This window comes from Scyliorhinus canicula, chromosome 5, assembly GCF_902713615.1.
Source record: "Scyliorhinus canicula chromosome 5, sScyCan1.1, whole genome shotgun sequence".
Lineage (NCBI taxonomy): Eukaryota > Metazoa > Chordata > Chondrichthyes > Carcharhiniformes > Scyliorhinidae > Scyliorhinus > Scyliorhinus canicula.
This window is the reverse complement of record NC_052150.1, coordinates 101,098,185-101,112,230: the sequence shown is the minus strand read 5'-3', so window position 1 is coordinate 101,112,230 and position 14,046 is coordinate 101,098,185. Positions and strand designations below refer to the sequence as shown.

The window sequence follows — 14,046 nt, the reverse complement described above, 5'->3', positions numbered from 1 at the left end:
GTCTGATGACATAACAAAAGACACTAAACAATATTTTAATAGCTTAAGAAAATTGCTGACCAGAATTGGATGCTGAGGGTGCAGGTTGCTTGGGCGGAAGCAGATGTAAGATCTGCTCTTGCCCGGACTCATGTTCCCACAGAGGTTTAACGTTCAATGGGTCATTAATTATCTTGAGGCAAGATTTCCTCCCCACCTTGGGAGGAAGTCCTGAGTCTTTCATCCCAACAGCACCACCATGAACAAACTTTGAATTGGCATCAGTCTTAGTCAAAGTGGCAGCAGAAGATAGATTAATTAATTCATGTGAACTAAATGTGAATATCTCTTGTCTGTAATGGAAATAATCTTGAGCATTGCATTGTGATTGATAATTCTGTCACCTCAGCATTCTTATTGTAAAAGTACATTTTTAAAAAATCAGCGGCTAATGTTCTCACCAAAAGCACCCTAGCTGATTTCACTTTGCGATCACTTGCTTTCACGAAACCAGAATTTTTTTTCTTGTTTTTCCAAGAGGCAATTTAGCGTGGCCAATCCACCTACCCTACACATCTTTGGGTTATGGGGGTGAGACCCAAGCAGACACAGGGAGAATATGCAAACTCCACATGGACAGTGACCCGGGGCTGGGATCAAACCCGGGTCCTCAGAGCCATGAGGCAGCAGTGCTAACCACTGTGCCAACGTGCCACCACTACCGCTGGGGATCTGCAGAAACAGCATCAAGGTCAATTTGGCAGGCTCTTCCCTTGCGGTGGCATCGAGAGATTCAAGTCATACCATCCTTTTTGATAAGCTGTGATCTCAAACAAAATGGTGGACCCATTTGCTAATCCCAAATGGCAGACTGGAAAAGCAGCTAGTCATTGAGAAAGCCTGAGTTGTAGCTAAATGCAACAGCAGTGACCTAAAAATGATTTGCTGGATTTCACTTTGCCATTTGGTGTCCCTGTATAATTCATGCTGTCGGCTTCTTGGAACATTCAAGTAATTTGCTTTGTTAGTGCAGATCAACAGTATACAAAAGAAGATGAAACCTGATGAGGATGGGATGGCAGTATGATCATCTGGGTCATTTCAGCAAGCAGAACCCACATATCTAACGTGATTGCAGGAAACCTGCACAGTACCAAAGTTGCCTGTGACACATCAAGGACAGCAGAGCAGAATAATTACTTTAAGACACAACGTACATTTTGTTCTACGGCCTTTAAAGAACATTCAAGCTCAGTAAAGAAACTTTGTACGAAACAAGCACTGGAGTTAGAGTCATCTCAAGCTTTACAAGGAATCTTAACAAGGCACCTTTGGTGTAAGTGATTTAATCTAGTCTCAGTAGGATTTTTTTCACACTACTGTTTCTGCCACATTATTAACCTTCTGGTAGCTGTCATATAGCAGCTTAAATAGACTTTTTTTTAAGCTCATAGTTTCCAGATGTCAAATGAAATTTGTCACAAAAGTTAAACTCGCCAAACTTCTGGTAAATTTGAATCTTGATGTTTAAATTAACAACATATTTCACACCAGAATCTGAGAATGTTTTGTTCACAGTAAAATGCATCAACTCCTTTGAGCAATATTTTTAAATCTTTCCCAGACAGATCTTCAGAATTCACTTCATGATCTTATTGGGATGCGTTTTATTTGGATAATATTGTAACAATTCTTCATATGTCAAATTGGCAAATTGGCAAACTGGGCAACACGGTGGCACAGTGGCTAGCACTGCTGACTCATTACGCCACAACCCGGGTACAATTCCAACCTTGGGTGACTGCTTGTGAGGAGTTTGCATGCTCTTCCCATGTCTGCGTGGGTTTCCTCCGGGTGTTCCAGTTTCCTCTCACAGTCCAAGAATGTGCAGGTTAGGTGGACTGGCCATGCTAAATTGCCTCTTAACACAGATTAGGTGGGGTTATGGGGATAGGGCGGAGATGTGGACTGAGGTAGGGTGATTTTTGGAGTGTCAGTGCAGACCCAATAGGACTGAATGGCTTCCTTCTTCACTGTAGGGATTTTAGGGGATGATTGAGGAAAACAGACATGTAGGGCAGCACTTTCCAGCCTTGACATGGCAGGTATACGTCTAGCCAGCCAAAAGTCCATTAATTTTGGCAAGACCAGAAGAACCAGCAGGAGTGGGGGGTGGAAAGATCCATGCAGGATGTGAAAGACAAAAACATTTGGCAGGATTCTCTATTTGGGAGACTATGGGCGGGATTCTCCGTCCTAGGACACCGAGATCGCGTTCCTGATGGGAAGGAGAATCAGGCGTTGGGGGAAAATTGAGATCGACGCTGGGCACCAAACCCGATTATGATGCTCCAACTCCCACACTCCCGCTGGCAGTGTGAACGAGGTCAACGACCATGAGCCAGCGGAGAAATGTAAATTAATGCAAATGGGTCGTCTTAACCCATATGCATTAAGTGGGCCTGCTCCATGAGTCACCAGTCCCCGCAGCCAGGAATCACATGGGCGCGGATCATTTGTGGTCTCTACCAGTCTGGCCCTGGAGTGGTGGACCTCCTGATGGGCCAAGAAGATAATCCAACCAAGGAGTTGCCCCTTTGGCCCACCATGAAGCTCACCATGCCAGGCACACTTGTAGAGACCATCTGAGCCATACTGAGGGTGACTCCCCCTCTTCTTTACCAAGGTGAAAGGCTTTGCTCACAGGATTTGTTCTGAGAGCTTTCACTATTCTGGCAGTGATTTCTTAGATTTTGGAGATCATAATATCTTCGATATGTGACCATTTTTTGCCTTTGAGCTGCACTTCCCAGGTCAGCAGACACAGTAACCTGAGAGTATCTAATGCAGGCCCTCCCACCTCCCAGCCTTGGATTTCGGATGAGGAACAGCCACAAGACTAGCAGCTGGAATGGTGGTGGACAATTAAACAATAAAGTGGACAAAGACGGTCCACTAACTTCCCCATCCTCAATGATGGCAGAATCAAGCATTTCAGTGCAAAAAACAAGTCAGAAGTGCTGAGAGATGATGCATCTCGGCCTCTTTCGGAGGTCTCCAGCATTGAAAATGTCCGTTTCCAGCCAATGCAATGGCTGAAGGCACTGGATACAATAAAACTATGGTCCTTGACAACATCCCAGCAGTGGTGCTGAAGATTTGTGCTCCAAAAGTAGCTGCACCCCCAGCAAGGCTATTGCAGCATTGCTACAACAGTGGCATCTACTCAACATGAAAAATTTTGCATGTATGTCCAATCCACAAAAAGCATGACAAATCCAATCAGGCCAATTACCTGCCCATTAATCTACTCTCAATCGTCAGCAAAGTGATAGATGGTGTCATCAAGGGACACTTGTACAGCAATATCAATCATGCTCACAGTGTGGCTCACTTAAGCATGCTAGAAGCTGTTGCATGAACACACATTGCTCCTTTTTCACCTAAACAAAATAGGTCACAGCAATTCCCTGGTTCATTCCCTGACTTAACCAATCATAGTCAAGCTGCCTGGTTTGAATTTAAATAAAGCTTGGCAGTTAACTGTTAGTTATCAACTAATTGGTGCATTCTCCAGAGCAATGCCTCGACTAATCAGCGTCCACTTGCCAACCAATTAACACTCTCTTCTAAAGCAGTATAAATTGTTGCTCCCTTTACAATGTTGTGTTCTTGTGAATTGTCCTGATGAATGCAAGATGAAAAGTTTTGATAACATGGGTGAAATTTTCCCCAGTGTCAGGCCCTGACTGAAAACCAACGTGCAGCTCTCCAGAGGCACTGCCAAGTTTTTAGTCCCGATTTTCCAATTTGAAGAAAATAAAATGAGTGGACGGGGTTGCTGCTGTCAGTCTAGTGGGGTGGGGTCTGATGGACTGGGCGAGGCCGGCTCCACAGAGATGGGGGTGCCATTTTTATGGGTGCCCCGATCAGCACAGAAAGTAAACAGCTCCCTATCCATACCGGAGACTGCATGTTCTCCCTGTGTCTGCGTGGGTTTCCTCCAGGTGCTCTGGTTTCCTCCCAGAAGTCCCGAAAGACGTGCTGTTAGGTGAATTGGACATTTTGAATTCTCCCTTTGTGTACCCAAAAAGGCGCCAGAGAGAGGCGATTAGGGGATTTTCACAGTAACTTCATTGCAGTGTTAATGCAAGCCTACTTGTGACAATAATAAAGACTGTAAAGACATGGACGAACCCCATTCATATACTTTGGTGGCTCCACCCCTCGACCACCGCAGCACAAGCAATGGGATTCCCTCTACGAACATAGCCAACATCAGGGCATCCTTCCCCAATGGTAACATCAGCGCACCCTCCCCCAGCACCGCAGTCTTGGGAGGCCCCCCCCCTAGTCAGCTTTGCGTCCTCTAGTGGATCCCCTCAACAAATTTCCATCTTTAAATAGCCATGTCGGCAAAGTATGAATATTTACTCAGGGGGAATCATGTAGTGGGGGGCACTAATTATATGTAAATATATTAAAATTTATTACAATGAGGTTCTCACCTGTATTATATCATTGGCATGGGGCATAGAAAAGTGGGAAACGTGATCTAGCCAGTATCAGCAATACGTCTTTATCCAGTGAACCTCTTGAAGAGAGTTTCCTGTCATATGTCAGCATCTTATATCTCTAAGGATAAGAATTAATTTGCTGCCTTAGCAAAATTGGGGACACTTAAGCCTGAAACAGGAAACAATCTATCAGCTTGTCATAAGCTTTATACTGTGCAACTGTGCAAATGCTACAGCCTTGCTTTTTCACTGCCAACACTCCACCTTTACATGTCCTTTTTTATGACGAGAACATATTGGTTCCTTCGAAACAAATTTATCTTCTGGCCTTTCTCTTTTGCGAACCGGAGGAGTACCAGTCTTTTCACCCTGAACTTCTTCCTCACCTCCTTTTCACCATCAAACTTCTTGCTCTCCAGATTCTCTGAATTTACAAACTAAGGCCACTTACTAATGTTCTTTTGAGTCAGTTTGTAATCATCTCCCATTTCTGCAGCATCCTTTATTTTATGAACCTTAGGTTCGTCTAGGTTGGACCTTATTCTCACAGGGACACACGGGACAATTGTCAGACTGCATTAGGTGTTAGTGAGAATGGTAATGGGGGCACAAAATATGGTGAGAATCAGGAACTGCGATTCTCACTGACAGCATCACATTTACTGATTTTCTAGGCCACTCCCCAGTGGCGTGATGAGAATCCCACCATGGAAGGTCGGCAACTTTATTTAAATACATTCGCATCTTCCTAGCCCTTCATGGCTGTGACTCTAGGTTTAAAGGAGGCTGATGGCTGGTTTTCAGGCAGCACTTCCTATGTCGTCCTTGCTGGATCTGTGGTGATATCACTGCTGAGGCATTGCCCTTCTATAGTGGGAGCAGTTAAATCCACACGGTTAGCTCTGTGATATCTCTGGGTGGAGGCCCATCAGAAGCCAAGCTGCATGGGCAGAGCGGGGGACTCTGACAAGGGGTGTTTTCCGGCCTCATGAGGGCTAAAGACCCTCACATGGGGGAAGGTCGAATGCTGTAAGAAAGAACCCCACACTCAGGTGGCACTTTGGAGCCTGAGGGTATGAGCTGTCTGGAAGTGCATGGCCACTGGTTATGGAGACCAGGCTGTCAGGGATTAATGTCTGGGTGGATGACTGCTCAAGTTGGAAGGCTCATTTAATTCACTGCCCATGAGAGCTGGAAGAATGAGGATGCCCTCTAAGGATGAAATTGAGTGCAAATTGCAGTCTTCAAATCACGTGTGCCTCGCCTGCCACAAGAGGAAGTCAGTTGCCCAATCAGCTCCCTAACACTTGCTTGACGACTCAATTATGCTAATTTAATCAGTATTGGAATGCATGAGTTTGCCTCTGATTGGGGGTCTTGTGGCCGAGTAGTATAGGTCATTGAACTGGTAAACCACAAACCCTAGAGCAATGCTTTGGGGTTCCTGGCTCGAATCCCACCATGGTAGATGGTTTCAATAAAAAAAATTATCCTGTGGGAGGCATGGGTTATCAGAATATTTGGAAGCCTATCCCGCAAGCTTTGAGCTTCAAGGCTAATGCTCACATCTCCACAACAGAGAGGTGCAATGCCTTTTATGGTGAAATTGTTCATCAGTCACACCGTTCAGGAGATGGCGGTTCACAGCGTCACATTCGCCATGAGGTCAGAACGTAGGTCCAGTGAATGCACTCAATGATCCTTACCCCTCACTCTTGGAGGAGGTGGCCCGCTAAGGATCATTCAATCATGTGGAGTTAAAAACGGCAACTGCTCTGAAGAGGTTGTGTGAAGAGGGAAGGAATGAGGCTCCTTGAAAAGATGCTCACATAAGGTGCATATGTATGGATGTCTGAGATCCTGAGAGGGCTGGGGTCAGAACACTGTCAGGAATCCTCAATGCTCATTTTGATGTTCTCTTTCTTTTAGTTTTTGATTCGGGAGAATCATGGAGGCAGTCGCGCTGGTAATTCTTTTGACAGCGATTGAGCAGCAGCAGTGGTATTAATGTGTTGCTGCACATGGCCAGGACCAGTTCCCTGCAGAGGAGTGGGAGACTGGGTCCATTGATCTTCCAGGAGCAGGGCCACAGATGGTGGAGCCTTGGGTATTCCACCATAGAGCTTCCTACCTCCAGATGTCAGAGGTCCAGTGCTGGAGAATACTGAGTATGTCCTGGGGGACACTGGGCAACCAGTACCAGGTGATGCAGGAGTTGACACCATATAGACTGAGAGGTCACCCATTGCTTGGGGTCCTAAAAGTCACCTCCGCTCTGAACCTTGAGGGCTGCACAAAGATGATTTGTGCAGCATCTCCCAGTCAACCACACACAGTGGATAAGGGAGGTCACAGATGCGCTATTTGCGAGTGGACTGCACCCCCAGGTGACTCCATGGTCCCCATGGTGGCATCAGACCCCATTTGTGAACTGCGAGGGATACCACTCCCTCAATGTCCATATTGTCTGTGACTACGCGATGCGCATTATGCAGGTGTGTACCTGTTTCCTGGAAAGTGTCCATGACAGTTACACCTTGGGACACTCGCAGATCCCAGCCATTTTTGAGGGAGAGCAGCAGCTGGAAGACTGGCTCCTCGGGGACAAAGGGTACACACTCAGGAGGTGGCTGATGACGCCAGTGCGGAGACCACAAATGCCCACTGAGACTCGCCACAACAAGGCTCTTATGTCAATGTGTGCGCTGGTCAAGTAGGAAATTGGACTGCTCAAGATGTGATTCTGATGCCTGGACCTTTGGTGGGAACCCTCCAGTGCAGCCCCCAAAGGGTGCCCTACTGCATAGTGGTATGCTGCAGTCTGCATAACCTGGTACTGCAATGGAGCGAGCAGCTGGACCAGGAGGTGTGCCACATCTCCTCGATGTCCTTATGCATGAATCGCAAAAAGTTGGTTTGCAGATGCAGCAGGTAATTAAGAAGGCAAATGGAATTTTGTCCTTCATTGCTAGATGGATCCAGTTTAAAAACAGGGAAGTTACATTGCAGCTGTATAGGGTATTGGTGAGGCCACACCTGGAGTACTGTCAACAGTTTTTGTTTCCTTACTTGAGAAAGACTAGTGACACTGGATGGTGTGGAGAGGAGATTCACTAGGTTGATTCTAAAGTTGGAAAGATTGGTTTATGAAGAGAGACTGAGTAGACTGGGACTATACTCATTTGAATTCAGAAGAATTAAGGGGGATCTTATAGAAACATATACAGTTATGAAGGGAATGCATAAGATAAAAGCAGGAAGGTTGTTTCCATTGGTGGGTGAAACTAGAACAGAGCCTCAAAATAAGGGGGAGCAGCCTTCTTACTCAACTGTATTATGGGCCAGGGTTGAGAGAACACCAAAGTATATCATGGAGTTCACCTGACCTACAACCTTTAATAGATTTTGGTTATGAGGAGCACAAGGGCCCACTTTCCAGGTGTGATGCAACAGTGATATTAAGTATTTTTAAAACTAAACAATGTTTATTCTATGAATCCAGTTAACATTTTATAAACACACAATAAACATCTTATCAACTACCAACACAAATACCCCCACAAAGATACCGTACTCTATAGGTGACCCTTAATAACCTTCCTCACAACATCCATAAGCCAAACACCTTTTTTCCTACAAAACAGTAGGTTTGAATTCCTGACAGAAAACAGTTATTGAAGTTATCAAGTGATCTGGAGACATTCTTTAGCAAGCAGAGAGAGAGACCAAAAAATACACCTTTGTTTGAATGCAGCTCCCAACTGAAAATGATACCAAAAAACTCAGAGCCACAAAGCAGTTTCCAGCTCAAAACAAAAGTAAAACACAAAATGACAGCCCAGCTCCACACACAGTGACATCACTGCAGCCATTTGATAAAACACACTTTTCTTAAAGGGACCATCACATGACACCTGCAAACCAACTTTTTGCGATTCATGTACAAGGACACCGAGGAGATGTGGCACCCATCCCGGTCAACCTGAGGAGGAACGTCTTCACCCAAAGGGTTGAGGATTTGTGGAATTCCCTGCCCAGTGAATCAATCCATGGTGTGTGAGCCTTTCTTTTCCAAATTCTAATTCAATTTTCTGCATTTATCTGTCACATTCTATTCTTTCCCTTTTGATCCCCCCCCCCCCCCCCCCCCCCCCCCCCGGGGTTGGTTTTCATCCAGAACGTTTTCCGGTTGCATTGACTCTCGGTGGGATCTTCAAGTCCTCCCAGAGTCTGCGGTATTTTACATGGCTTACCCGTCCCACCGCCGGTGAACGTGCAGCGGTGGGTTACTGCAGCGGGGCCAGACGAGCCCTCTGGTGAGAAGGGTTGGAGAATCTCGCCCCAGTTTTTGTTTTACAGTTTCCTCTCTCTCCCGAATTTCGTTCTCTCTTTTTCTAATCCAATTTTTGCTAATTCGACCTGAACATAAGAAGAATTATCTTTTACTTCCTTAAGCTGCAGGTGCTGAGCCACGACTTCGACTGTCTGTGCTTTCCAAGCTTGAAATTTCAAGTTGGCCCTTAATTCCTCTGCCATAACCTTCAAATTAACCTTTGTTAATTTGGGAACCAGTGAGACACCATCACTCATGTAGATGTCTCCCTATTATCGGTTGTAGAATGGTTCCTTTATATTCCTTCCTGGAGTCCCTTTAAATACTGAGGCTGCCGCTCCGATTGGTTCGAAAACCTGGAAGTGAGATATTAATGCTGAGGGCAATTTTGCGCTCACGTTCGCAGCGAATGTAAACGGCAATGCAGGTGCAAAATTTCACGCGAGTCAGGAAACTTATTCTCGCCGGTGAGATTTTGTTTCCCGATTTCCCCTGCCACTGGCGGGTGATGTTTTGTTATAGGGTCCAATCGACTAAATGGAAGAACAGAAATTAACTGAGGGATAAATTGAAAGGGGCCTCTCCTTGCAGGTGATGTAACAACGGGAACCTCATTTAAATACATTATAGTGAATCTGCGTATAGTTAAAGGGCCTACCGTCATATGAACCCCCCTCACTGAATATGCAAACCTCGGCAACGTTACACTGACAAGATTCATAACTGCTTTATGAAGATCCCCTGCAGTCAAGGGGATCCCGTCGGGAGCACCAAGGTAAGTATAGCCTCTGGAGGGAGAGGGATTTGCTCAGGCACTGTACTGACATTTTCTACTCCAGAGAGTTTTCAGTCAGAGCCTGGCACTCTGATAAATTATGGGGAAATTCTGCCCGCCACACTGTTTGGATTCCTGACTGGTTGCTGGCCTCCCCACTGTGAGTGGGCACAAGTGTTAAAATAAAGCCCGACGATTCAAGGATAGTTAGCCTTTAACTGAGGAAACTGTATTCTATTAAGTTTTTTTCATCCGACTATCCCAAGCAATTGGATTGGCATTGCTTAATGATGTCACTTTGTTGTGTGGTATAATTGAAATTTCACACACAAGCATGGGGTTAATCTTAATTTGGGGTAATTATGTAAAACAGACAATTTCAGATTGACCACCCATTATTCAGCTGCCTTGTTTCTCCTTTCCGTTGAAGTTAAAGCTTAAAATTAGCTCATATATAGATAGATGTTCAATCTCACTGTTAGTTTTTAGTTACAAGGGGTGGGATCTTCCAGACTCACCAGCCACCGGGATCATCTGTTCCCTCCAAAGGTCAGTGGACGTTTGGCAGGCCTGCCGTATCCCCGGGGGCGGGTCTCACCACGGTGAAACTGAAAAATCCCGACCAAGGTTTTGAAAAACTTTCTTTGTGATTGCTGCTGGAAGCACACCTATATCTAGAGTATTACTACCAACCAATAATCTGTCTATGACTCTTAAAAGTAAGATGGTAGCTGGTAATTGTTCTTTTATTATATTACAGTCAAGTCGAGTCCAGTCCTCACACATTCATACTTTCCAGTGACTAACAATCATACTTGTTTGTGCGATTTAATAATGTTTTAAATATTACTGAGTTTATAAATGCTTCTTGATGAGAAACAGACCTGTGTTCAGAATGTGGGAACCCTGGTTGATTTTTCCTCTCATTAATCCAGCGGTGCCAGCTGAGATCAGTTACCTCAGAACAGACCAAGGATGAAGCCTGGGCCTTCCTGCTCTAAATGGTTCAGTTCCAGTACCACACAACATGGAACATATATATACTCACTGAGAAACTCGGGCGGCAGTCATACTTCTTTTAAACTGAGGAAGCTGAATGTTATGGCTCACTGGCCATAGGTGTGTCTGAGAGCTATTTAGCCTGAAGATTTATTTGAAATTGGTGTTTGTGCAGATACATCGCGCACAAGAAGTCACTCTTGCCATTTGATTAATGAAATATCAAATATATCGGATATATGAAATTCATTGGTTTCAATATTGTACGAAATTATTCTTGATTCTGAAAAATTCAGTATTGACTGTAAAGCAAGATGTGTTATCACAGTTCAGGTAAGGGAATGCTCATGTAATCATGTGCCACCATAGGTAAACTCGGGCAGTAGCGATTAAAAAACATTGGGTCTGGACACCATCTTGGCAACCAAGATTCTTTTCTTATTGCTTCTCTCCTTTATAATGCAATTTTGTATGGCAGAGCAGTAAAATCGACTCCTGACTAAAGTATGCAAGAATTATTGGATTTTTACAGTAACTTCTGGAATTCATTGCTTCTGGTGCAATATGCTTTGTATAATAAGTTATAACAATTTACAAGCAACTTAATCCCCTTCAAAAGCTGTTATTGATTTACCTGAACCACATGCTCTGCAGTCCTGTTTCATGAAATTTGTAAATAAAGATTGCACTGCAACCATCTTGGAATAAGGAATCATCTAATTCCATTTTGTTCACAAATTAAATCTTATGGCAACTATCATGCCAGCTTTAACATTTTCAACAGTTTGAGTGCAGACTATATCAGTTAAAACGTATGCCAAAACCAAAACACTTATTTTTATTGAAGCAAAGTGTTCTAAATTCTGCATTATTGACACTTTCTTAGAATGAAGTGCATTCTTAAATTGGTAAATAAATTGTATGTAATAAATTTTAAAACTAATGTAAGAATGCACTAAAAAGCTTATGCGGCTGTGAAGTACTCTAATCATGCAATAACTGCAAGCTTCTGTTGGCACGGGTTTTGGTTTGCCTCTACTCCAGGATATGATATCTTTCTATACAAATCTATTTTCAATTTCAACTTACATTAGTTCTATTGTACTGCTTCTGGCTCAGTGATTAGGAGGACAAGGCTTCATAGGATTAAGATTACGTGATTTTATAAACCGAGCTCCAGAAGAGAAGGACGTAACTCCTAGCGGAAAAAACTGAAATTCTTAGACTACATGCAATCTAATAGTGCATTAATGTCCTGGATTATTAAAGAGGTTTCCAACTGTGAGAGGTTATCACACCTATTGGATTACAACATGACATCCAGTGTGCCATAATGTTACATTTTCATTTTGATGTTATTGTGAAATATCTGAACTCCTCTTTTTTTTAATACAATTTAAATGTCACACAAAGAGTACTGTCTCATAAAAAACAATCAATGGGATCAAGAAGTTTCCCATACTAAATGGTTGTAGTGACTGACAGTGTGAGAACATCTGTTGAAGGGATTTATTGACTAGGCCTCAGGTCTTCACAGTGTTTATTATGGTTCTGACCGAATGAACTTAATTTGTTGACATGTTTCTCCAAGTGTCTTATTTGATCCCTCTCACATTTCTTCCTACTGTGTTGTTTCTATGGTAACAGCAGCTCCTGGATCATCAGCGTGTCCACCAACTTCGACTGTACCAAGCTCAGATGGCTATGGTTGGCATGACAGGATTAGACAAACACAGACCTGTGTCCAGGACACAGTCATCCCCTGCTGCTTCCACATTACCACATTCTTCTACGGACCATCCCATCAGGCACGTCTATACCACCGGTAGGAGCCCCAAAGGAATTCTTTAATAGGCGCTCTAAATTCAGTATGCTTAGGAGCTCAACAAATTCCAATGCTGTAAATGCCACAAATTGCACTTTTGTTACACTTCTGTTATTACTTGTTTTATCTGCTGTTTGATGTCACGTAAATCTTCAATTATTTGCAGTCGGTGATCAGCTGACCAGTCAGTACTAATTTGCTCTACAGTCGTTTTTTATTCTTACCTATACATTGGTCAACCGATTTCAAATTAAAAGCAGCCTAAAACCCATTCTGTCAGAATACCATTGCCACTGGATATGTGTTTGACTGTGCAGGTTCTGTTCCATACCAGAGGACTGCAGATCAAAACAACACCTGGCTTTTGCCTTATTCTTTAATCCGTTCCCTAGACCAACAAGTCATTCACCTACTGTATCTATATCACTAATTAACCTCTTTACACCTGTGCTCTTGCTGTTTTTCTCCCCCATTAAGCTTAACTGACACTACATGTCAGCATATGGAATGAAAATCAATGCGCAAGCTCAGCTTGTAAGGAACGCTGCTTTCTTCAGAGTAGCAAAGAAAAGGTATAAAATAGAAGCATATGAAAAGTTCAGATAGCTGTATATTGACAAAATTGTAATAGAGAACTCTGCGGCCTGCATTACTTGGAACCAATAGACCCGTAGAAAATCATAACCCAAACTAAACTGACAAATCTTTCAGCACAGATGGGGAGAAAAAAAACAAGTGATTTTATGTCCCGTTCCTTTGGAAGATTAAACAGAACAGGTTCACATTAAGTAAGATAAAAATATATTAAAGAATCACTTTGACTTAATTCAAACAACGTCAATTATTGCCATTGTGACTTAATGGGAAAATCCATCAATTCTGCAGTCATTTTGCTATAGGGAAAGCATGAGTATTTTTTAAAACGACTATGTTACTTTTTAGATCAGGCCTTTTTATTTTGTATTTTGCATTTAATACTGCAAAAGGTATTCTCTGCAAACTTCTGGCAAATAATGTTCTAAAGTACAGTTAAAGAAATGTACAGTAAGTAGGAAATGCGTAACTGTATTCAGAAAATAAACAGCAAGTTGTAATTTCGCTCTACATTTGATTTTGGAGCTCTGTCCTTGAAAGGTTATTAAAGTATATTAAAATTTGTATGATTTGCTGATTTTCTAAACTAACTGACAAAGAACTTTTTACAGTTTTTAATCTTACAAGACTCATTGAGTTCAATTTAATATTTTGCTGCAGCACTGTACTCTTTTGTCACTACTAAAAATTGTGTTGAGCTATTATGAAAATTCAGTCTAATATTAAGTTGCAATGAATTTGTGTACTGTAAAACATTCTGTTGGACCAATGTAGTGTTCACAATCATTCGATGTAAGTGATAAATTAGTCAGAAAGTGATGGCTAAATGTGTTATTCACAATAAAGAAAAGAAAAGCTTCAATTAAGGGGCTTTTCCTCTATTCTTATAGACTTGTTTTTTTTTGTCTTAAATTTTTTTAAATGCTTTAAGATTGACAGAGGACTACATCCTCCAGCTTTATTTTCTAATTTATTCATGGTAAACATGAAAACATTTTGGAAACGGTGCCAACTTTAATAACTT

General features: G+C 42.8%; 1 protein-coding gene across 1 annotated transcript in view; it reads left to right on the top strand.

Moving 5' to 3' along the window:
* LOC119966162 (histone deacetylase 9-like) overlaps nt 1-14,046 on the top strand; it is a 1,160,486-nt gene that overhangs the window by 887,102 nt on the left and 259,338 nt on the right. Inside the window, exon 15 of the mRNA XM_038797463.1 lies at nt 12,251-12,428. Coding sequence (XP_038653391.1) covers nt 12,251-12,428 — 178 coding nt within the window. The remainder of the gene's footprint in view (nt 1-12,250; nt 12,429-14,046) is intronic.